A 26,497-nucleotide genomic window follows, 5' to 3' on the forward strand; every position below is an offset into this window, starting at 1 on the left:
CTTTTCTAAGTCAACTACATTTTCTTTTGCTGATGTTTGCCCTTTTAAAAATGTGGTTTGACCTTACCCTTTAAGATGTAATTAGAGCCAGGCAGGGTTGGTCTGTCTCATGCCAGGAGGATAAATCCCCTCAGACAGGAATGACCTTGAATAGCTCTGTTGCCTGCACATGCACAGCCCAAACCATCCATACAGAGGCAGAGGTTGGCTTTTTCTTGTTCTTCTTCTTCTTCTTCTTTTTTTTTTTTTTTTTTTTTTGCACTTGCCTGTTGCATCTTCTATCACCAATAAAATAAACATTTCCATTTAGATGCACAGTCTCGGCTGGAGAACAACACTGAATGCTGGTGGTAGAGAGCTGTGAATAAAGTTAGTTTTATCAAGGAGGACCCAAGAGCAAGCGAAGGAGTAATTAACCCATGCAGAGGCAGAGGAAATGCAGTCGCTTTGAGGTCAGACAGATCTGACTCACATGGCTCCTCCTCTGATTGTCTGTGTCAACTTTTCTGAGCCTCCATGCCCTCCTGGGAAACTCAGAGACAGCACTTAGCTTTATCGGGAGTTCCAAAGGAAATGATGAATTGAAAAGTGGCTGCCTTGGCATGTCTAACCAAAGGGGAAAGCCTTGGAGACTTTGATGGAGCAGTGATGTCTAAGGTCTCCAAAGGGAATTGGTAAAGGGTGAAGGAGAGCCGAATATCTTTGTCTCTGTCTGCCTCTGTCTCTCTGTCTCTATCTCTCTGTCTCTGTCTCTTTCCTCCCCAACCCCCCCCCCCCACACACAGCCACACCCCACTTGCTCCAAGAAGTCAGGAGTATTCACAGAAAGGAAGCTTCCAGAAGCTGTCCTTCACTGAAGGCCATACCCACGGCTGTGATATTGTGATATTACAGAAAGAAAGATGTGGCTCAGACCCATGAGAAAGGTCTCAGAACTCCTGAGTTGTTCAGTGCTGGTGGGACCGACCAGCATCACACACTAACTGTAGCCCGTTAATAGTTTCCAAATATCTGACACTTACATGAAAAAAAAAATTAATGATATTTAAAAGATATTCAAAGTGGATGTGGTTGCGCATACCTTTGATCCCAGTACCCAGGAGGCAAAGGCAGGCAGATCTCTGAGTTCGAGGCCAGCCTGGTCTACAGAGCGAGTTCCAGGGCAGCCAGGGCTATACCTTGTGTCAAAAAACAAAACAAAACAAAACAAAACAAAACAAAACCAAAAAAAAACCAAAACAAACAAACAAAAAAAAAATTAAAACAAAAATACACTAAGCAGAGGTCCCTGAGGAGACTGTGAATAATTTTAATAATTTGACTAGTTTGAATCATTGTAGTAAAAAAATTACTTAAAGTGAGAGAAACACAGAAGCGAATGAGAGAAATGCCAGAAAAAACAAGGGGCAAACCAAAGCAAGAGAAAGCCTCTGAGAAGAGTCCATGCTTCCCACAGCTGCTGCAGTCACCTCTTTTTGCAGCAAAGCTGCCAGGCAAGCGGAGGACAGCGCCCTTTGCACAGTCTCAGTTCAGAATTTGCATAACTCGAGAGTAGCCTTGGGGATGAGCGCTGCGTTCTTGTCTTTACGTGTGGAGGCTGAAGGGGTAAAGGTCAGATAGATCCCTGCCACATACACCATGCGTGAGAGAGGGAAGCCAGGAACAGGAGGACACACTCTGGGAGTCTATCTGTGTGAAAAGCCTGGACGAGCAAACCCACTGGGACCGGAAACAGGTCTTTGCTGTCCCAGGATAGACAAGACTTCGGGACAAACAGGGATAGGTCCATGGCTATAGGGTGTCTATCTGGGACAATAGAAATGTCCTACAACTGGCTGTCGTGACAGGTTCTGGGTCCTGTGATAGTACAAACTATCGACCATACATTTTTCTCATTCCACCTCCCTCATATATTTTGTGGTTTTTCACTAAATGTATATTATATGAGGGTTTTGCCTGCCTGCATGTCTGTGTACCATGTGCTTGCCTGGTGCCCACAGAGGCTAGAAGACATCACTGGATCCCTTGGAAGTGGAGGTACAGATAGCTGTGGGCTGCCATGCGGGCGCTCAGAATGAAACCAGGGTCCTCTGCAAGAGCAGTGAGTGCTCTTAACTGCTGAGTCATTTCTCCAGCTCCTGAACCACCCATTCAAATGCATCAGTTGGACAGCTGTATGGTACAGGAATGACACGGCATTAATGTTAATGTGTGTGTGTACGAATGCATACAATTAGATTAAGTACTTTTGTATTACGTGACAAAGATATCTGATAAAAACATTAGAGAAGAAATGTTTATTTTGGTTCCTGGTCTCAGCGCTTTTGGGAGGGAAAGCATTTAGGAAGGCTGCTCACACTATAGCCAACCAAGAAGCAGAGAGCAAGGCAGAGATCAGGGCTGGGAATAATCTTCAAGGCTCATGCCTAGTGACCACCTTCCACTAGTTAGGTTCCACCATCTAAAGTCTTCACAGCCTCCCCAAATGGCACCACCAGGAGTGGACCAAGCATCCAAGATGTGAGCCTGGGGGAGATTTTCAGATTCAAATCGCAGCTACACATATCCATGGGGAAGCAGGCATGTGCTCCCGAGTGTAGTTCTTGAAAACTTCTTCAACTTTGGAGAGCACACGTGTCTAAGTCTACACCCGAGTAAGAGTGTGTTGTCATTTCCAGGTTGCAACATTTCAAATTGACTTAATTCAGATTCATATAAAATGCTTCCACAATGGGTTCCCACTAATCCTGTTTGAGGAAATCAAGGCTCAAAGGGACATGGATATAAGAGAACTAGAGCTCCTCAGTCTGCTACCAGCCAAACAGTGGCCAGTGGGCAATCAACAGCTGGCAACCACTCTGTTCCAGACAAACAGTCTTTGCTGGGTGTGCAGTTCCAAGCGTGCTTTCCTACTCTGCCTCACTCCCGTGAATGTCCCACTGCTATCATTTTCATTTTATAGAGGAGTTATGCAAAGCTCAGAGGTTAGGATAGGCTATAATAAAATTAGGACCCAAGTTGAGGTCTTCCAGGAGTCAGAGTTCTAAAGCTTTGATGAAGACAGGTAGATCTTTGGGTGAGTATCCAGTCATCACTGGCAAGAAGGGGAATTGTTGTCCTCTGAAAAACTCCCAGAGGCATCCTGACATCCCTGCACTCATCTCTCCCTCTCCAGCCCTTGGTACAGAATCCTGGGGTCAGGGCATTGTCCCAAAGGCTGCCACCAGATGGCATCCATTACTGGAGTGTTCCCGGGTCTCCAGAGCTAGAGTAAGTTCCGAATTATAACGATAACAGGGAGTCAAGACAACTAGAGCAAAGCACACTTCCATTGCAAAGCACACTGGGTATTTTGTTCAGTTAGTTATTTTGAAACAGGCTCTTGTAGCCCAGGCTGGCCTCAAACTCACTATGTAAACTCACCTTGTAATTCTTCTGATCCACCTGCCTCTCACCTAGGACAAAAGTATGCACCAACACAAGCAGTTTTTATGGTTCTGGGGCTGAGGGTCAAACACAGGGATAGCGCTCTGCCAACTGGGGTCTGCCTCAGCTTGATTCTGTTTTAACTAATAAAAACATCAAGTGGCAATGAGACCCTGGAGTGCTTCTGAAACAAAACAAAACAAAACAAAACAAAACAAAACAAAACAAAAAACCCTAAGATAATGAGGGAGAGAAATACCATTTCTGTTCCATTCGAGACTTATTTTTTGATTATTATCCTGAATCCGGGGTTAGGAATGCATACAGAGCAATGGCTATTTGGCTCTCTCAGTCAGCATAGATAGTGGTTAAGAGCAAGCTCAAAGTCCAATTATCTAGGCTATACTTCTTGCTGGTTGAGTGACACTGGCTATGTCAGCTGCTGTAAGATTTGGTTCCAAGTGCAGAAAATATACCGTAAGAATGATTCAGGTGAAGGAGACACTTCTTACTACTTATGCAAAATTATTCCATCAAGCAACAGGGCTGGCCTGATACTCCACAAGCAACAGAATTCAGTCTGTTTTCATCTTTTATTATTTCATTCCTTGTACATGGTTTCTGCCCTTAAGGCCACCTAATGGTGCAAGATGGTTGCCTGAGTGCTAGCCATCTTGTCTGCAATCCCGAGCAGCAGAGGAAATAGGTGGTAGAAAGAAGATACAAGGATACTCTTGCCAGCTTTGTTAGTTCCCTTCAGAATCAGCCCTTCTTATTAGTTAGCTAGACCATGTCTAGCTGCAAGGAAGGCTGAGCAGTACTGTTTTTACATGGACACATTGTTCTCGTATATGGTGTATATCAAGCTGTTACTGATGGTTGACAGCACACTAGACATTGAGGAAGAAGTCAATGCTTTCTTGGACAAGATGATTCCTAACACTCTTAAGATGATGATGATGATGATGATGATGATGATTATTTTGCTAGAACCAGCATCTACCACCCTGGGGGACCAGCATCTACAACTGTGGATTGCCATGATGAGTCAGTCTAGTGCACAGGAAACCTTAGAGCAAAGGCCTGGCAATAGCTTCAGAGTTAAGGGGCTCACAGTTCCCATTGGCTGCATATTAATAAGCAAGCTTAGCGGGGGTGGGGGGGTGGGGGGGTGGAGAGGACCTGCAGCTCAGCACAGAGCTTCAATGCATGGTTTATTTGGTCAAGATTGCAGATTCAGGACTGAACATCTCCACTTCCTCTGCTTAGGATCAAGTCTGTCCACCTCAAGTCTGTCCATCTCAAGTCTGTCCACATGGACATTTTAAGCCAAATTAGTTCTTTACACAGAGGTTACCCCAGGCCTTGTGAGGTTTCCCAGTCTCTCCCCAACTAAATGGCAACTGCACCCCACTCTCTTCCACAGTGGCCACCAAAAGTCATCTCCTGAGGACAAGTTGGGTCATCCTAAGTTGAGACACTGCTCCAGGTGTCTGGATTCCCAGAACCTACCTAGTCAAGAAGAAGCCACTGGTGGATCATCTCAGTTTGATACACAGGTGAACCATGGGAAAACACAGTGAATTTGACTAAATTAATTTCAGATATACATACACATGGACATGGGCACGCGCGCGTGCGCACACGCACACACGCACACACACACACACACACAAATGTCCCTGTCCCCAGCTCTGGCTCTAGCTCATAACTCTAGAGAATCCATAGCATGGACCTTGTCTAGGCAGGGAGAAGATGTGATAGAGAATGAAAGGAGTAGCTGGTGGAGTTTGGTGCTGAGGAACCAGACAAACACATTCCTGGAATTCTGAAGTGAGAGGCTTGTCCTGAGGCCAAGCACAAGTCCCAGCCACCTCAAGAAGAAGCATCTATTTTAGCATCCTGATGAAAACCAGGAACCCAGCAGATAAAGAGCCTCACCCCAGAAAGAAGAAAATCAGAGCAAGCAAGAAAACACAAATATTCCCCCAGCGTGACTTTGGCAAGCTCTTTGAGGAGAGTCGGTCTCCTGAATAATGAAACAGCTTTGGGTAGTATGTTCAGCTTCAGTAAAAAAAATATGCAGCTGTAATTAAAGCAGGAAAGCTACAAGTCTATTAAAGTTTTTTTTCTTTGATACTGGGAAACTCAATTCATGGCCTATATTTCATAAAACATACACTTGAAAGGGATTTTATATGCCCTTTCCCCCACAGAATTTAGCAGACTGAATCTCTTTCCATTTCCTTAAGATTGGAGGTAGCTCTACCCATAATTCACTCAGGGAATCCTAAGAAAATACACTGGATGCTAAGGTGAAGAGCCTGGACCAGTGGAAGGAAGCTGAGGCCCTGGACTCTGCCCTCAGAAAGAATCCCGTTTCTCAGAGCAGTGACGCAGAGGGAGACACTGCCTCAAGGTGTCCAGCTTGCCTTGTGGAGCCTCATTTCTCCTTGAACATCTCCAGATCCACCACTAGGGGTCAGATCTGGCTGCTTGGAGAAGGCACTGAGCTAGGGTTGCTGAATGACCTGCAGGGCAGGACGTTAAGAGAAGGGCATGGTTAAGGTAAGGGCATAGGAGGTGGGTTTGAGCAAAATGCGGTATATGAATGTACACAATTCCGAAACCATAAAAAAATATTTATTTTAAAAAAGTAACTAGAAAGGGTGGGTGCTGTTCTCCCCACCCCCTCTCTCATACACACGGTTAAGGAAACATTCTCTAGACTCTGAGTGGCACCTGTGGTTTCATGGTGCCATTGTGTTGGGTGAGAAGGATTCAGGGAAGTGGAAGGAAAAGTGGAGGGCAGTCACTGGAGTCACACAGGTCCAAGCTGGAACCCCAGCTGTGTCACCCAAGACCTCAGGAGGTCTAACCTAAGCCCAGGAGATTCTGTGTGCTCTGTCGACAGCAGTCAGAAAGACTGCACTGCAGGCTGAGGGGCACGTAGTCCAGGGCCTGAAAAGAGCAGTGGAATGGAATCCACTTAAGATTCTCGCTGCTTTACCCCAGGAAGAAGCATCTTCCTCCATTTCTTCCGGGATGACTCTCAGGAGCATGCGCACTTCACTGTGCGCTGAGTTACCTGCTGAGGTCCCTGTGTGTCTGCAGCTGTGTGGAGGAAGGACTGGCTTTAAAGCACCTCTCTTGTCGCTAAAAGCAGCAAATCTGCACATAGTGGGCTTTCGGGAGATGCTCATAGAAGGAATGAACAAATTGTGAATAAACACAGACACTTATTTAAAAACACAATAAAAAGGGAGCATTATAATGATTCAGAATTCCTGCCACCTGGGACCATTGGTTCCTTGGATGGAATTTATCAGAAGCCACTACTATGTGTGACTGGGACCTGAAAAACTAGGGATGGAGGGGAAGAAAAAAACAACCCTAACCCCACATCAGGGTCCCCAGGCTCAAGTTTATATCTGAGAAAGTAAACAGAAGGCAGAATCCAGCATACACCTGGGGAAAATTTATAAACCTATTAAGGTTTACAGTGCTGCTGTAATTCCATAAAGACGGTTCCGGGCACGATAATCCAGCGTCATAAAGTGGCGCACTATGCAGTAATCTCCCATTTGTCAGGGGATCACCACAGAAATCCTGTGTGACCTCCGGCCTCTTTCCTCACCACCTTGCTTCAGACTGAAGTTCTCTTATGCCTGGAGCAGTAAACATATTTCTTTAAGAACTTTGTATATGCGTGTGTTTTAACCAGCGCCACACCCTGCTCCCTCCCCTCCAATTCTTCCCAACCCCCCCCTTTTGTGCTCCTGTTGTGTGCATGGGTGTGGGGCTGTCTCCTGGAGCTTGAGAAGCTGACCCGGGGGCTGTATCCTTGAAGGAGATGGATTCTCCTAAAACCATTCTTGGTCCCTCTCCCCCACAACTCTCCACTAAGAAGGGCAAGCTATTATTTCGCAGTCAAACCAGACTTTACACGCCTCCTGTTAAATCCACCCAACAGCTTCCTACTGCGTGTAAAACATAACTACAATTTAAGGAGCCGTAAACCACAATTCTGCAAACTCTGTTTTGCAAGATCAGCTAGTCTTTGTGGAATGTGTACTCCAGGTCCAGTTACCCACCCACATCAGCCAATGCAGTCTGAATGCAACGAATATGTAGACGAGTTTGTCTGTGTTCTCCTAAAACTTTATTTAAAAGAAAACAAGCAATGAAATAGATCTGGATTGCATTTGTAGACCTCTGCTCAGAGTGGCTGTGTAGAGCCTCATCTCTCTAAAGTTCACCTGAAACTCTAATTGCCGGTCTCCTAGAACTCTCTGGACATTTCTTATACATTCTCCAACTATGACACCACTCAGGTCTTTGTAATCCCTTGGTCCCTCTTCCTAGAACACCCTTCTCTAATGGAGTCTTTTACCACTCTGTTCAGGCTCAGTGTGATCTCATCAGACCTTACTGACATCACATCAGTTTTCTTTCTGTTTCACCTGAAGGACTTGAGTCACCCTTTCTGCTCATTTAATTGTTGCTTAACATTCTTCTCCCAGAAAACCATAAGTGTTGTATGTATGTGTGTGTGTACGCATGTGAATATCTGTGCATGTGGAGCCCGACAACCCTGGGTTTTGTCCTTCAGGTGCTGTGGTGGTTGAATGAGGATGTCCCTCCTAGGCTCAGATGTTTGAATACTTGGTGGTACTGTTAGGCCAGAGTCAGGAGGTGTGGCCTTGCTGGAGGAAATATGGAAATGGGCTCTGAGAGCTTAAAAGACTGCTGGCATTACTAAATACTCTGTGTGCTTGTGGTTCAGGGTGTGAGTTCTCAGCTTCCTGCTCTTGCTGCCATGCCTGCTGCTTGCTGCCTGCCTCCATCTGCTGTCATGGCCTCTAACCCTCTGGAACCATGCACACAAATAGGCTCCTTCCATAAGTTACCGTATGCATATACATACGTTATACATAGTGTAACTGCAGCAACAACAAAAAAGTGATGGAAAGAGCTTCCATCATCCACCTCTTTTAAGACAAGGGTCACTCATCAGCCTGGAACTCACTAAGTAAACTAGGATGTTTGTCCAGCAAGGTCCAAGTGCCTACCTGTCTCCATCTGCTCCGTGCTGGGATTATAAATGCAATATCAAAATGCCTTGGTTTTTTTTTCATTTTATTTTATATTCATGAATATTTGCCTGCATGTATGTCTGTATATGTACTATATGCATTCAGTGACCACAGAGGAAAGTGAGGACATCGGATTCCCTGAAACTGGAGTTATAAATGGCTGTGAACCATTATGTGGGTACTTGGGAACTGAATTCAGATCCTCTAAAAGAGCAGCCAGTGATCTTAACCACTGAATCATCTCTCCAACTGATTGGCTTAAAAGATAAAGTGGATTCCAAGGATCAAACTCAGGTCCTCATGCTTGCGAGGCTTGTCCACTGAGATGTCTCCCCAACTATTTCCTCAGCTTCATAAATGTCTTAAGACCTAACGGTCTAGGTCATTTCTATGTCCCCAACACCTTCAACATGACCTGGCTTAGAGCAGCTGAACAATACAAAGTTGTGGAAACTTCTGTGAAATCAGTTTCCCTGAAGTTATCACTCATGGATCTGATGCTCTGACATTCCCACAGATGTCTAGTGTAGGTCAGACATTGGGGACAGACTCCAGAGGCATCTTTGGGCACATAAACTCAACTCAAGGACTTGTGCAGCCATCATCCCATTGCCACAGTGGCTGGACATTTCTATTGGATCTATTCCTTTTCATGGTTTCAAACGATTACTCCGTTCCTAAAGATGTTGATACTTGTTTTCACAATCTTTCGTTAACCAAGTGAGTTAGATTTCAGTTTTACTTTCAAACACTTGATGTCACAAATCCTTCCTGCCTTCAAAGGACGATGAGTGATGAAAAGAGGGTTTTGAGCATGAGTCCAAAGGAGCTCCAGAGGTTTGATGAGCAGGGCTACGAGATGTTTACTTCAACAAGAAAATAACTGACAGAAGCATAAGAGCCTCATCTCTCTAAAGTTCACCTGAAACCCTAAGAGCCTCCTGAAGAGCATGAGTGTGGAGGATTGCCAGGGGACAGACAACATTCAGGCTGACCCCGGAGCAAAGAACTCAGGCCAGAGAGGAGAGGACAAAGGAAGCAAGGTGATGCCTGTCTCCTAAAACTAACTCCAACCCGCATGTTCAAATTTAAGACAGCTATAAGTGGGATGCAGGGAACAGTGTTTGAAGCCATGCATGTTAAAGATGACGTGTGCACTGATGGGGCATCCTACTACCAGATTGAGGGGTCCAAGCATTCTTCTCTGCTCGCTAGACCCTCTGGCATCCTGAATGTTCTAGTCTGGGAGTCCTTTTACATCCAACGGTGCCCACCAGCAAGGGGCTGAGTATTAAAGAGCGAAGACCCTGAAGTCAGAGTGAGGTGTGGATAGCTCATTTCTGAGATTGTGAGAGACGACTGTTTGCTGCGATGCTCACACTGAGACAGTTAAGAGTCAGCAAAGAGATTCTAATTCTTGAATGACCAAGAAGACTCAAGAGCTGATGGGTTCAGATATCCCTTCGAATACCACTTATTCCTGGAATGCTCCCTTTGGGAAGTACTCTCTGGCTGGATTACACAGCTCTTCCATAACATTGTTTTATGACCAATCATACTCAAATGATATGCTAATGACTGGGCTACACTCCTCTACCAAGGTTCTAGCTGTGACCTGAGAAGAGAGGAGAGCACTATGGCCCTCTTCCCTAGCCCCAAAACCCAGGTAGAAGGCCCTACTGAGACAGCTTCACCTTGTTCTAATGCAGATAAAGACACCAACATAAAACCTTGCAGTTACTGAGTAAAGTCCTGAGAAACACACAAATGGAAATTCTCGTCAGTACGTGTATGTGTGAAAAGAGAAAGGATGATCTCCCAATTTCCAAGCAGAGTTAAGAGAGAGAATAAAAACCCCTGATCACAAGCAATGCCTCAACACTGATCAAAATTTAACAGGGCTTATTCTCCATCTTGCCAATCTGACTCCTACCCTACATAAATCGCCACAAAAATAGGTAGGGATGAGCAGATGAAAGCTTCCCTGCAGAACTGATGATGGGTGCAAAGACAATCAACAAGGCACCAGTTAACTAGTTGACAGAATACCAGACCCTGGCTGCTTGCCACAGGGACAGACTAAGCATTTGCTGATAAACAAAAGTGGACTACACCAAGGATTTGCCTGTGACCAGGTGGAGTCCCACTTCTGTTGACCCACGTACCTGCCTGTCCCTGTGGAGAGATTCTCAGGGAAGTCCTGGAAGCCAGCTCACACAGCTGCCTTCTCTAAATGGTGGCTTGACATGATGTGGTTTTTCACTGAGAGAAGTTGGAAGAAAGCTGACTTCTCTCTTTAAAAATTCACCTTCAAGAAAACACTCGAAGTGGCTATGGCTGAATACTCTGGAAACCGTGAGATTGGCTGGTACAGAAGATGATGAGAGAGGACCTAATTTGAATGCCTGACATGAGAAAAAAAGAGCACCATAAAAGAGGCTTTGCTACCGCCATCCTCATGCTGAGTGGGGTAGCAAAGAGCAACCATCAGCATCACAGCCAACTTTACTTGGCTCAAGCCATTTTGCTGCCAAGAGAAGTAGACATCTCAGGATGGGCCAACGTTCAGCTGATTTAGTGATTTTCACTCGTGTCAGGCCAGGTCAGATTTCTTTTAAAGTTAGACCGACCATACTTGGAAGAACCTGGGGTGAAAATGAATGGGAGAGATCCCTGGGCTTGTATCACCTCTTCACAGAGGCTTTCCCTCTGTATAAAATAAGGTTCAGCCACTCCTGTGTTAAATATCCCAGCTGGGCCCCGGCATAGCGCTGGCCACAGTTTAGCTCATGTCTTCTCCATTGCTCTCAGCTCATGTGGCTGTGAACACCAGTGGAGAAGGACAACATCTGTCCCCTTACTATGGGTGCCCTCAGACCTTAGGCCTTGTTGGCATGTTCGCCATATTTGGGGAAAATATTGGAAAGAGGAAGAAATGAGAGAGCAAGTCATGGGGTTGTCGAGGAGGTGACTGCTGATCTGGCCTGTTTTGTACAACACGGGGAAGGGCCAGTGTAACACACAGGCACCGGTGCTCCTCGTGACTCAGATGTGTACCTGTGGGTCATGTCCCCCTCTGAAGGGAAGCTGAAGGCGACCGGCATGTTATGCACACTGGATTCGGACAGTCCTTATACTACGTTTGTTCCCAGATGCCTCTCAAGGGCCTGGGTGGAGTGCTATTCTCCCAGCTTCCATTCAGGGCTGCTGAAGCCAGCCCCGTGGGGAGCTCCTGTGTCTTGCTGGGAGGCTTCCTAAGAGCTTGCTTACATTCCCGCTTGCCTTCTGCAAGCTGACCTGACCAAAAGTTCCGGAAGTGAAGTCCCCTGGAGACAGTTTTCATTGCCCTTAGATTTGCGGGATGGATGGTGGACAGCCCAGATCTCGACGACGCTATTTCTAATGGGGGTTGACGGCCTTTCCCAACTCTTCCCCCAAGGGCTTAAGTTCCACCTACACACCTGGACAGCCTCGCCACCACTCTCCCACTGGCTGACTCTCCCTTCCTGGGCTTCCCTCCCCTGATACCCCACGCTTGCCCTTCATTCTCCCCTGGAGTATGCTACCGGAAACTATGGTGGCTGTTCATCATTAGCCCTTTACCAAGGCCCCCAGGAGACCAGCAGGGACAAAGCATGTGTGAATAGGTATCAGTGGGGCACTCGGGGTCCTGGCATGGGTATTCTCTGGGAACTCTGAGACCCTAGCCCTCCTTTCCACCTTCATGGTTCCTGGGACCTAGCTGGCCGGCGGAACAGCACAGCCTGAATGTGGGCTCCATAAATCAATACCTGTAACTATGAAAAGAACTAAAACACCATCATTCTCTGCTGATGTGCCTTCATCCAGGAGTGATTGTCCAGAACAATGCCCTGGAGTTCAGTGCTGAACAGCTGGGAGCAGTCTCCTGTCTATACCTGCAGATAAAAACAGGTGACCTTCCTCTGTGATGGATAGGAACCGGTGACAGTTGGGTACACAGGGACATGGCACTGATGCCTGGATCGCTGGGAAATGAAGTCTCCTTCATACCAACAATGTGTCTCTTTGCTTTAACTTTGCTGAAGGGAACAATGTCAGAACATCGAGAATAATCTCAGTATTCACAGCACAACTGCACACTGGCATTTTCTGAGCATTTGTCACAGTCTAAGCACTGGATACAGCCTGTTGTCTCATTTAATCCCCACGCACTTGCTCTCAACGAGCTCCACAGTACAGGCAAGGCAGCTGAGGCTTCTGGAAGGTTCGGTGGCTTGCCTGAGGTCCCACCTTGTTAAGAAGTTGCTTTGGGGCAGCAGACCCTGCACTGAGGTCTACTGCTGGACCCAGAAACAGCTGCATAACGTGTGGAGTCGGGTGCAAAATGACAGCGATACCTCTTGCTCATCAATGATTAAAAACTTGGGGTGTTGGTGACAGAACAGTAAACAAGAAGGGTGTCTTTAGAGCACACGCCTTGCTACTGGCCCTAGGTAGAGGGGCTTAGAAGAAAGTGATGAGATTAGAATGAGGGTCTCAATGTCACGCCCTCTTTCCCCCAGAGCCTCTTCCAAGAGGCTCACAGTAAATAGAAAGGGTTTGGGGGCACCTAGCTGTTGGCCAGGAGGACTGTTCATTTTCCGTCACCTGACGGAACTGCCCAAATGCAAACATGGCCCCCAGGGGGACGTGCATAGGAGTTTAGCACTACCACCAGAGCAGAACAGACGCACGGGCTCTGCCTCTCCTGGATCTCAGGCTCACACAAAGTCCGAGAATGTTGTGCACACATCCAGATGAGGCTCTGAGCAGGGAGATGACTCAGACTCTGCCAGCTCTCGACCCCAGGGCTGAGCAGGGGTGACAGTGTCTGTGACAGCTTTTACCTGTCTACTTGCTGCAGTAGATCGCTTAAGAAGCCAGCCTCAGTTGAGAAACTGCCTAGATCAGGCAGGCCTGATGTCTGTGGGGGACTCTCTTGCGTGTTACTGAAACATATCATTCCTCAGGGTGGGCCCTGAACTTCCTAAGAGGGAAGAAGGTTAACAGGGCCTAGAAAATAAGCATCGTGGGTGCATCCATTCACTTATTTCCTTCTGCTCTTGACTGCAGGTGTGGCCAATGGTCACATGATGCTGCACCTGAGATTTCCTGTGACATTGGACTATAACTTGGAATTGAAGACAATAAAGCCCCTATGTTGCTTTTGGTTGGGATGTTTTATCACAACAGGCATGAAACAAGAACAGTATCCTATCATCAAATAAGGTACCATCCTCCAAATTTCTCCAAGGTCCACCTATCTTAGTCTTTGGTGTTGTGACATGGTCTGGAGCTACTACATTAATTGCTCGCCCCCTGAGATCTTTATTGTTCTACGATCAAATGCTCACATATACCATGTGGTGCTGTGTAACCATGCCTCCAAATTATCCCTGATGCCCCAATCAAAAAAGTGCCAAAACCTGGGTTGAGCAGAAGAGAGGTAGGCAGAGCTAAGGTTCAGGGACCTGGAGGACAGAAAGATCAGGGAGAGAGAGGAAGAGGAAAGAGGTATAGGAGAGGAAGAAGGAGAAAGCAGGGTCAGCATGGGTTAGGTGTGAATGAGAAGCACATGGCTAGGAGGAACTTGTTCTGAGCATTGGCAGCCCCAGATGGAAAGCATGAGCAAGTATTTACAGGAGTTATGAATGGAAAATAGCCCAGAAAGGAATAATTCAAGCAAGTGACATGGGACGTGGGGCAGGGAGAGAACAAGGTAGCCAAAGGGGTTTATATTTGCCCAGTTTCAGTGTTTAGGCATATTAAAACATCTAATTGGTGTCTGTGTATACTTATTTTTATAATTGCAGATTAAATAATAATTGCCATAATAATTATATGTATTACTAGTAAATATTAATAGCCTTATCTACAACACTTTGGGAAGAAAGGTGGCCAACTCTAGAATGATACATGAGAAGGGACCTGCAGCTCAAAGCTGAAGACATGGACTCTTGGTTTTCCTGTTTTGTGAGGTGAAGACTGCTGGACCCACCTCTCAGGTTAGTGGGGGAGGAGGGTGTACTGTACCTAACTCTCTAGCACACAGTGAGGGCTCAGTTTAACGATAGAGTTCAGTGGCTGTGTGTATGGTCAAGTTTATGAGACAACTGAAAACACTTGGGCAGGGACTAGGAGATGGCTCAGGTAGTCACGTGCTTGAGACACAAGCATGGAGACCCGTGTTCCATCCCCAGCACCCATGTGAAAAGTTGGTAGTGCACACCTTTAATCCCAGCATTGAGAAAGTGGTGATGGGGGATGAGGATTCACTGAGTAGCCAGCAGAGCAGAAACTGCCAACTCCAGGCTCAGTGAGAGACTCTCATGCAAAAAAAAAAAAAAAAAAAAATCTAAGGTGGAGAGTGACTGAGGAAATCTCAACAAGGAAACAGGGAATTGGAGACACAGGAGAAGCAATCACATGTGTAGCCAGCCAGGAAACACAGAACACATGGTGTAACTTGACAAGGGTCTCAGTTGGAGAGAAGTTTGGAGAATGGTGGAATACTGCTCAGCCTGACAATGCCCTGAGACTGTCCTCCCTGCATTTTTTTTCAGGGTGCTAATGAATCTAGACAGTTGTCCACTAAGAGCATCTCTCCCAGCATTATCTACCTTCTTGACACCCAATCTTACCAGTTCCTTCCCATGACTGCTCTAGAGTTAAACCTAGAGGCTACAAGAAGAAGGAGGAGGAGGAGGAGGAGGAGGAGGAGGAGGAGGAGGAGGAGGAGGAGGAAGAAGAGGAGGAGGAGGAGGTGGTAGAGGAGAAGGAGGAGGAGAAGGAGGAGGAGGAGGAGAAGAAGAGGAAGAGGAAGAAGAAGAAGAAGAAGAAGAAGAAGAAGAAGAAGAAGAAGAAGAAGAAGAAGAAGAAGAAGAAGAAGAAGAAGAAGAAGAAGAGGAAGTCGTCCAGTACCATTCTGTACCCACAGAGGCATCCATTCCATGCAGCAGTCCAAATCTTATGTATTTCATGGGATAATATCAATCATAAAGAGAAGCGTAAGCCGGTTTATGTTTCCTGGAGATGTGTCTGCCCCTAACCAAATAGCTCTGTGCATTTAGAAATTCAACGTGCATAAAGGATTCAATTTTTCCTTGAAAATATGACATGTATACAAAGCAATAGCACCTGAAATGCTCCTAAACTTTATGAAAGAACACAGCCATGGGAGGAAGCCTGACCCTCATCTCATGAGAGACACGTAATAGACAGAGATGTGCGTGCTCGCAGCCCCCAGATGTGATGTGGACTTTAATGCCGAGATCACATTTTCAGCCCATCCGCATTCTAGTCGCTCTTACTCAGGGTCTGGGGACCCCACACAGGAAGGACTCAGTCTTTGTTCCGCTCACACCCTGGCCTCTTTAATAGCTTTCCCCATCCATCTTGCTGACCCGCTATGCTCCTCGGCTCCTTTAAGTAGTTTTCCGTAAACATCAAAATCCAAGTCCAGGGCCTTTCCCATCAGAGGTCTGCTCTCCATCAAAAGAAGTCCCGGAGAGGTGCCATGAGGTCGACCTGCCCTGAAGGGATCTGACTTCAGCTGCCCGGGCTGCACCTCCCCAGGCTGGCCACCATTCCCCTCCCTTCACCTCTCCCTAGGGAACCTACAGCAAATTCACCATCATTTGTACAGAGCACATTCAAATCTGGGAGGGGAAATGCCCATTCCTGCCCTTTTTTTTTTTTTTTTTTTTTTTGGTGGTGGTGGTGGTGGGGTGATGAAAAGCAGAGAGACCAAGCTTGTGAGAAGCTACAGGGAGGTTTGAGGCGTCTTGCATATGATTATTCACCTGGTAGTCTGGGGAGGTTACCATGGCAACATGTCCAAAGTCTCCAGTATCTACATGTCATTGATACATCCCATCCATTCAACAAAGGGAGAAGAACAGTCCAAGCTGGCCTCTGTCTCCTCTATGGCTTGCTGACTGTTTTGCTCATTGTTTAATCAAGACCCCAGGACCAGCCAACAAGCAACTCTCTTAATATGGGGCTTTTTCACCTAAATGTATCTTAAAGCAGAAAATTAAATTCCCATCTGGCAAGAATCAATTTGTCCTTTGCGCCTCACCTTTCTCAGCATTATGCTCACGAGTCACTTTTCCTGTTGGACACTGCATATTTTAATTACAATGTTCTGGGCGCCTAATAAGGCATCTCTAAATTCTAAGCCCTTTCTAGATAGGTTAAACATGGTGAAAGATAGCAAGGCCCTGAGGCACCCTGGAGTCATTTCCATAACAGTAGCTACGAGTATTTCCAGAGAGAGAAAGAGAAAAATGTCTTGCCTTTGGCCCTTTGACTGAAGACAAAAGGTGTCTCTCCAAGCATCTTCTAAGGAAAGGGGGAAAGGCCCAGCCTGTCACACCAGCATTGTTCTTATTGAAAGGCAATTATGAAAAGGATTCACAGAGCAATTTATGTAGAGGAACAGACTTCCTCATTAGAACCCCGCAGGGCACACAGTTCTGCCTTCAGCCCTTACACAGTGAGCGAAATATTCACACAATGCCCACCACTAACCAGGAGTCAGAGTCCTGGATGGAGCATCACCCCTGCAGATGACAGAGGATATTTTCATAGTCTGCAGTCCCCCAGTTATGCTCTGAGTTTCGTGTTTCCAGCCCTTGCTAGAGTCTGGAGAGACCATATCATTGCTATTTCATGTCAACCAGTCAGTCCTCAAAGATGGTCAGGTGCCACTTTCAGAATCACAGATGGCCATCCACTGTGACCTACCTGTAGGTGACCCTTCCATGACGTGGCCAATGTAAGGGCCTTCCCGGAAGATGGGTCTATTGTCATTCTGATCGATCACGATGACTTCCAGAGGAACCGGTCCCTCCAGAGTTTTGCCACTGGCATCCGTGGTCTCCACAAACAGCTATATGAGCAAAGAGATTGGGAGAGAAAGAAACCATTATTTTTAACATTGAAACAAGGTTCCCCAGAGAAAGTAGGTTATATCAATCATTTTATAAGCCTTTGATGATATTCAAACTCTGGTTTCCATCATGGGTTGTCACCAGAGTGAGAATAGAAACTAAACTGTTTATGATATAAGACAAAGATCAGCATGTGTCATGGCCCTCTTAGAAAATTCACAATTAAATCATCAAACCTGCAAAAAAACTTAAGCATACAGACACACACACACACACACACACACACACACTCTACTGCAATCCACCATAGTTGGGAAAATGTGCTTATACTGTTTGTTTTCCCGACCTCATTACCGTTAAGAGGAACATTACGCTAATAGAAACAGTAGATAAAGCATCATGAACTGGGGAAACCACAGGGTTTGGGGGGATGCTATGGAGACACTCAGATCGATATGCATCTAGAGGCATCCCTCAGGTGAGAAGGCCGGCATGTGCGGGACCCTGCTGAGCCCTCAGGACTCCTGCCCACCAGGAATTCCCTAAAAAAGCCAGAGACAAAGACATCAAGTGCTTTCAAAGGAAAGCCTTCCAGCTCTCAGCCCAGAAGGCAGCGTGGCGATGCAGCCTCGGTCTAGAAGCAGAGCACCACGCCACGGCATTCCCAGGGCACTGTCAAGGTCACATATTCCATTTAATGTGCTTAACTGTTCCCTCGGTAACAGAAGAACCGGCTTTCTGAAAGCAAGTGTTCTTCCCTTTGCAGGAGATAACCGTGCGCCCTGGTCAGTGGGGACCACAGTATAGAGCCCTTTCACCGCGATTCTCAATCCCTTGATTTCTTCTTTGGTGAGGACTCTCTCAGCTCAGTGAAGCTGCCAAGATAAACATTACAATCACATTTGTGATGTGCCAATGCGGACATCACAAACTGGTAAACCTGGGCCTACATGGACAGAGGGATTGTTTTCTGTTTGTCTTTAGCAGGATCATATCCTCTGTGTCAACACACATGAGCACAAACACATACACACACACAGGCACAAACATGCACACACATGTATGCCCACACAAGCATAAACGAGCACATATATGCATGCACACACTGGCACCGTACTCCTATAAGCATTTGATTTCTTGGGCAGATAGCAGCTTAACTAAGAAAAATTCAAATGGACAAAAAGGCTTCTATTTCTATTGCACTCAAATGAAATATAACTGAAAAGAAACTCCGTTTTAAAGCCGAGACGGGGGAGACATGGCTTAGTTGGTAACATGGGACCTACCATCGGATCCCCAGGACCTCATTAACTAGGGGCACAGCACCATGTGCCGACAGGGAGGTCCCTGGGTTTGCTGGCCTGTCAGTGTAGACAAATCAGCGGGTACCAGGTTCAGTGAGAGACTGCATCTTGGTCTCCTGCTGGTGAGACAAAATATGCCTCCCTCCCCCACATCCCACACAAAGGCAACTTACCAGAGAAGAGGGGTTTTTTTGTTTGTTTGTTTTGTTTTGTTTTGTTTCAGTCTAGGTTTCTGCCCATTATTCCTGGGAAGCCACAGATACAAGCTCTTCTTTCTTTCTTTGTTTCTTTGTTTCTTTCTTTCTTTCTTCCTTTCTTTTTCTTTTTCTTAAAGTTTTATTTATTATGTAAACAGTGTTCTGGCTGCATATACACCTACACACCAGAAGAGGGAACTGATGGTTGTGAGCCACCATGTGGTTGCTGGGAGTTGAACTCAGGACCTCTAGAAGAGTAGCCAGCACTCTTGTAACCTCTGAGCCATCTCTCCAGCCCCCAGCTACAGGCACTTGAAGGGGTTGGCCAGAGGGCACACTCACTCATGAACAGAGAAGTATGAGCTAATGTACGCCTGCTAGTGTTTAATTTGCTTTCTCTCATGGTACAGTCCAGGATTCTTCCCACTGTATTGTGTCAATGAATATAGTCAACACAATCCTTAGATATGCAACCTGATTTAGATAATTCCCACTGCGGGTGATTCTAGGATGTCGGGTTGACAACTAAAACCAGTCATCACACCCTGTCTCTGAAAACTGATAGAGAGTGACCGAAGAAGACACCCAGTGTTGACCTTTGCCAGCCACGTTCCTGCTGTACACATGTGTGCGTCACACTCGTCCACACACTCACACAGAATCGGACATGCTTGTGTTTCACTTGCTGTTCTCACGTTAAGGCCAGACCACAGTGAGCAAATATGGGCTTTCTGAAGGACGCTGCTCTCACATTCCAGAGGGGCTGTCAGTGTCAGAAAATCAATACTGAGAGATGCTAGTGCCTCCTTCTCCCCTCCTGAGCGAAATGCTTCAAACGCACAAATCCTGCCTTTGAAAGTCTGAAACCCTGTTTGTTTCCCGTGAGTCACATGACGGACTCTGGTGGCTGTGTTCGAGGCTCAGAAACAAAGCAGGATAGATACATGCAATGGGAAGACTCCCCACCCCCATCCATCATCTTGGCAGCGTGGAGAGGCAGGGCAGAGCCCACCAGGAGAAGAACGGACAGATGGCCAATAGTGGAAAGCTGCACAATGACTGCTCCAGGGAAAGGCCACCAGCAGCCCTTTGAGGCCTGTTTGTAGGCCAACTCCTCAGAGTCACTCTCAATGGTTAACTTGCTCCAGAATGGTGACATGTCACATACATCCCAGATTCTTAAAACTGTGGGCTGTGACCCCGCATGAGGTTCCATAGCTGAATTCGGGGCTCAAGAAAACCTGAACATTGCTAAGAGAGTTTTGAATAAGCAATGGCCGAAACTTAGCTCAACATGAAAAGGGCAATGAAGATGAGGTATCCTGGCAGTGTGTGGCCATGCTGCATCCTTCAACTTCACTGCAGCCTTCATGCTCTGAGGAACTTGCTGAAAGTTCAGTTTCCATGGCACCCAGCTCCGTGGCATGTGGTACCCGCCTCACACTCCCCGGAGAGCAGAACTCACACATCACGGGCTTTGATGGCTCTTGTACAGCTGAGGCACAACTCCAAAGATGTGAGGAGAGCCCTGGACCGGCTGACCTGTGACTGAAGCCTCCAGACATGTAAGACCCAGGCTGTAATCGGGGCCCATCCCTTCTAAACCCTAGTGATTGCTAAGGGCTTCTCACAGACTCACAGGTTGCTATGAAGGTTCTAATGTGATACACAGAGGCCTCTGATAGGGGAGTGGCTCTGGATTTTCATCCAAAGATTTTGATTTTGTCTGTTTGATCTCTTTTTTTTTTTTTTTTTTACTCTGTACCTCAGGCTGGCCCAGAACCTGCTATGTAGCTCAAGCTGGTCCCACGCCTCCTGAGTGGAATCATAGGGCTGAGTGACTGAATCATCCAAACCTTACTTCAATGTTCAAGGGTCCGTTTTCAACCTATTTTAGAAAAGGTGTGAGTGTTTTCATTTGATCCAGTCCTAGCATTCAGGGAAGATGATCCTGAGAACCTCAAACACACAACCAAGGCTGAGACAAGTTAATCCTCTTGCTTTGGATGTGGTTGTGGCCAAGAGGCGGCTTCAGCTGGGGTCTGAGATAGGCATACAGGAGCCACCCCACAGCAAAACTTCTGTCCCCATGTCCCCATACACCCCATCAGTTTTTTTCCCAACCTGTTCCTAAATTCATTCTTCTCTTCATCCCCATCACCAGCTCTGGCTGGCTCTGCCACCCTCACCAGGGCCACTGGAAAGGGCAGTTTGCGGTTTACCATCACGTCTGTCCTGACCCTTTCACGTCTCTGTCATCCCATGGCAGTCACCTTCCAATAGCATCTTATTATTCTTCAGGTAAATATCGTGTGTGTGTGTGTGTGTGTGTGTGTGTGTGTGTATGTGTGTGTGTGTGTGTGTGCATACACATATATGTACATGTGATCATGGAGGCCAGAGGTCAATGTTGAGTGTCTTTAATAGCTCCATCAACTCTGTGTGCCTCAGTGTGCACCTGCATCCCAAGCATACTGGGGCCTGAGGAGGCAGAAGAGGGTGTAGACTCTCTGGAGCCGGAGTCACAGGTGGTTTGTGGTACTAGGAGCCAAACCCAGGTTTCTATCTCTCCAGCCTCTCCATCTTAGGTTCTGAGGTAGGACCTCAGACTCGGAACTCACCAGTGTGGCTAGACTAGCTGGACAGTGGCCCAAAGAATCTCTCCTGTCTCTGCCTCCAGCCCTAGCACCATGTGTTGCCATGCTTGGCATTTTATGTGGGTCCTCTGGGGGGGGGGGTACGTTCGAATCCTCATTGCCTGTGTGACAAGCTCTTTACTGACTGAATCATCCCTTGAGAGCTGGCCTGATTTCATTCTCATAAGTCCTACAGTTGCACCCCAGTCCACTTCTGTAAAGTCCTTCCTCTTGTTCCTTACCTGCCAACTACATCGGCTCTCTTAGCTCCTCCTCAGTGCATATGTCCGGCATAGGTATCACCTAAAAGCCTCCTCCCAACCCTGAGCTTTACAGTGTCATGTCCATTTCCATCCTTCCAGCCCAGACCACAGGACTTGCCTTTAATTTTTATGGGGTTCCTGGTTTGCCTTCTCTTGGCCATTCTCTCTCTCTCTCTCTCTCTCTCTCTCTCTCTCTCTCTCTCTCTCTCGGATGTAACACTTTCTGCAGTATGGAATCCCCACTCATGTGGGTACTTTTCAGTGTCAGCCTTGACAGTTTCATGACCACAGGGACCATGTTGGATGCTTGGTTAGTGAGCAGCCAGCTCTGAGGCCAGACACAGACACTGTATAAAGCCCTCTTCTAAAGAGGTGGTTTCTCTTTAAGAAACTGGAGTCTAAGGCTCTGGGCTCAGCTTTAGCCATCTGTCCTTTCTCCTCACCTCTGGCACAGGAGGCTGACAGTCTGTCTGAGTTCATGGGCCCTGGGCCAGTTGACACAACACAGTCTTAATTGATCAACACAAGCCCCAATGGTAAACAACATCAAAGCCTATTAAACTGACAGCTTACTTTTTAAAAGAAGGGAATTAACATTTATTTGGTGTTCAGACCATTCCAGGCTTTTTATACATCTGCCTTAAAACAACTTGGAGAAATACTGATCGAGGCAAGGAAACTGGAGTCACTGTCCACAGTCGCAAAGTTGGTTTGTGATTAGGCAGTGTCCAAAATCCATAGCTCCCCCACTCCGCTCATGTGCGTTCAAGGTCCTGTCACAGCCTGCCTCGAATTTTTGGCTTGGATGGCTTTACTAATTGTGTCATTTGCTTAATGGTTTCATATTACATCCACTGCTATTTTATAATCTTGTAGCATTCGAGGCAAAGTTTTCCATGGATTTGGGAGCTCAGTGATTGTGCACAGTCTCACTGGGCCATGGCTATTCACCTCTGAGTCTTGCAGGTAGGAGGAAAGGGTTGGGGAAGGCCACAAGGGTAGAGTCCTTAAATGTCTTACCCAGCTCCTCTGTTTCCTTCCATCTTGTGGGAAGCGAATCTGGGGAGCTCTGTACTAGATGTGAATTAGAAAAGTCTCAACATACAAACCAGTGACTCCTTAAACTAATTAATGTCATGTAATGACTATGGTGCTGTCCATATGATTCATTAACAAGACTCCCTTAAAAACAAAAGCAAACCAAAGGCATAATGAACCAGGTTAGAAAGCACGCACACATTTGTTGGCTTCCGGCACCACAACAAACTACTAAGATCCTGCCCTGCATTTGGCTCATCTTCTCATCTCTCGTCATGAAAGGCACGGAATTTGACATTGTGATCTTACACAACGGGATGAAATGATGAAGAAGAAAACCTGCTACAGGGCTCTTTTGAGCGGAGGCCAAGATGGAAAGCTGGCTCTTAAAAGACAGTGTCTTTTGTAGCGTGGGCTGACTCAAGCCACAGAAGAGAAACCTGGATCAATGGAGTCAGAGACACAGCTCCCTGTGCCGCCAGTGCCCTGGTGAGTCATTCTGAAGAGCAACGATCCAGGGAGCATGTCAGCGACCTTTTCTCAACTCTGCTTTGCTTTGGGCAGAGTAGTCAAATACAGTAAAAGACAGACATGCACAGATAATGACTTCTGGTGTGTGTGTGTGTCTGAGATGCTGTAGTTTGTGCCTGGCTACCAGTGGGCAGTGTACAAAGCCTCGCTTTCAGTCACAATAAATGAAGATCTTACACTGGCTGCAACTCTAACACAATGAGACTCAGTTTCCCCTGTACAGATAAGACACCATCACCCCAGAGAGTGATTTTTACCCGTACTTCCTCTTTGTGGCACATTTTCTGACCCGGATGCCACAATGGATACTGTCTGCAGCCTGCGTCTTTAGGAACTTCTACACGAACTAGCTTGAAATCATAACAAAAGCAGTTCTTTGCATTGATCTACTGCAGCACAGCATACTCACAAAGCTGGGGCCACAATGGGATCCCTGCAGGCTCACAGTGGGCCAACAAGGGTACAAGGTCAGGATGTCTGCAGTTAAACTGGATTGTAAATTCACAGAGAATTCTCAATCTCTCTCTCTCTCTCTCTCTCTCTCTCTCTCTCTCTCTCTCCTCGTGTGTGTGTGTGTGTGTGTGTGTGTGTGCTGCCACATTAAACCTTGATCTTAGGGCTGGAAAATGGCCCAGACGTTAAGAGTGCATACCGCTGTTCCAGAGGACCCCAGCTCAGTTCCTAGCATTCCTGTCAGGCAGTTCACATGCATGTGTAACTCTAGCTTCTGAAGATTTCACACCTTCTTCTCTCTGAGGCCACCCATATGCTTGCATGCAAGGCTGTGCACGCACATACAAACACACACAAATAGAAATAAGTAAGCAATTTATTTAGAAAAAGCAAGAAGTCACATTTGCCCCCAGGAGGAGGAAAGGTGAGAAGGAAAGGTGATGGTACAGCTGCTGGGATGTTAGCCCAGGCTTGCTCCAGGGGCCTCTCAGCTCCACACTTCTAATCCTGAAAAGGAGCTTAGAAGTTGGTCTTTAGAACCTGGAAGTTATTTGGAGCTTACACAAGAAAAAAAAAAAATTCCACAAAGATCCCTTGGAAATACGCCCACAGAGATTTTTTTTTTAAATTATGTTGTGTTGTTTATTTATGAGATGATCCCTAGAGGTTTCAGACTGCTTAAAGACTTTGAAGAAATGGCCTTTTCCACAAGGGATTCAATGTTTGTTGTGATAAGCAAGAAAATGATAAGACTAATCCTAACTTAGTTTGTAAACATGGCACTTAACTTGGTCCTGCTTCCTGTACCAGTGCCCTCTTGTCTCATTGGCATCAAGTTATTGATCATAAGCTCTTTTGCAGAAACAGGTATTCTGCAATGTGTGTATGTGTACAGAACACACATAGGCATATACACGTATCTGCACACAATACATATATTTATCTACATCTGTCTATCTATCTATCCATCCATCTATCTAGAGCATAGGCTCCTCGTCTCATTGGACCATGAACAGCTTGAAGACAGGTGTTCTACTGTGCAATGCTTAGCCAATCAAGTGCTTTGAACACACTAAACACCAAGGGACATTTTCCATTAAGTTTTGGACTCCATTTCTCAGGCTCTCTCCAACTCTCAGCCTTCTTCCCACCAGGACATCCACACAGATGACCAGGACTAAGGAGGGAGCTTCTGATTTTTGGCTCAGTTTCTCCCCAGTACCTTGTAAAAGCTGGCATGCCCTTATCCCTGGGCCCTTGGGATACATCAAGTTACGTGGTGAAGTGGAATCAGGCTAGCAGGTCATCTCACCTTAAAACAGAGAGTTTTGCCCGGATGGTCCTGGACCCTATGTCATCTCCTGGTGTTTGAGAAGGAGGGAGACAAGAAGGTCACAGTGAGGAGGTAAGAGAGGGACTTGACCTGCCCAGCTGGTGGCTTTGGACATGGAGGATGGGACTATCGCCCAATGAATGTGGGCAGCCTCTCAAGACTGGTGAAGGGTGAAGACAAGGATTCCTCTCCGGAGTCTACTCACATGCATATAGCTCTGAAGACACCTAGATCTGCACATTTTATAAACCACGTGCAATGTTCAGCCCACGAAACAGCACGATAATAAATGTGTTTTGTTCTGAGTCCCTGAGTTCGGGATAATCTGTTATGGCAGCAATGGGAAATTAATACAGTGTCCACATAATTTATTGTTCAAACCAGAATATGTTTTAGGATGAAAGTAGATACTATTAATAATTATGCCAGAACAACAGGCACTGCCCAAAGCCATTTTAGGTAAAGTGGGTCACGCAGTTCTCTTATTTGACTAAGTAACTGGTTTCCTGGGTCTCAGTCTGTGCACATAACAAATGGTGTTTAGAGTACTTCTCTGTGTGTTATTTTTAAGGGAAGAGAAAGATACACGCATGTAGCACGGAGCCAGGCATAGTAGGAACTCCAAACACAGGTCAGTCTGTCTAGGGGAAGTGGCCTGGCGTGTAGCTGTATTAGTAGCACAAACTAGGGTCACACCGGAGGTCAAGGTCCCCATGGCAGCCAATGAGCCTCAAGAAGCAGCATCTGGCTCTCTCTCTCTCTCTCTGTGTGTGTGTGTGTGTGTGTGTGTTGGGGATCGTGCCTCAGTCTGGAAGGAGAGTTCAGCCATCCTCACATAGCCCTCCTAGGAAACCATTCATTCCCCATAGATCTTTGTTTAATTATCAGCAAACAGGGAGGCAGCATTGTCTGTTCAGTTTTATGTGTCACTCCTTGTCCTATTGAAATCCTCTCCTGTTAAATCTCAGATTTCTCTTTGATATCCGTAAGTTACATTTCATGATACTTTTCTTGGTTGCGTTACCAATCCAAGTTGAATGTCATTTACGGACAGCTCCTGGAGAGTTCTGGGGATAAGCACTTTGAGCCTTTTGTGGTCTTCCTCTGCCTTGTTTGTGTGACTGCGTGTCAATGTCAGCCTGGCTCCCCGGAGGAGGATATGACACTCACAGTTCGCCTCCAAAAGGGAGACGGAGATTTCAGACTTGCTATGTTATGTTGTTAATTAAAGACCTCAATCCTATTACCAGAAGCTTCAGCAAGACTTCCCTTTTCGGAGCCCTGGTGTTCCCAAAGTCGACGGAA

General features: G+C 46.4%; 1 protein-coding gene across 1 annotated transcript in view; it reads right to left on the bottom strand.

Moving 5' to 3' along the window:
* Positions 1 to 26,497, bottom strand: part of Cdh13 (cadherin 13) — a 969,722-nt gene that overhangs the window by 307,205 nt on the left and 636,020 nt on the right. The window contains exon 6 of the mRNA XM_060391900.1: positions 17,292 to 17,436. Coding sequence (XP_060247883.1) covers positions 17,292 to 17,436 — 145 coding nt within the window. The remainder of the gene's footprint in view (positions 1 to 17,291; positions 17,437 to 26,497) is intronic.

The sequence above is a fragment of the Meriones unguiculatus genome, chromosome 10 (genome assembly GCF_030254825.1).
Source record: "Meriones unguiculatus strain TT.TT164.6M chromosome 10, Bangor_MerUng_6.1, whole genome shotgun sequence".
In the NCBI taxonomy this organism is placed as follows: Eukaryota; Metazoa; Chordata; class Mammalia; order Rodentia; family Muridae; genus Meriones; species Meriones unguiculatus.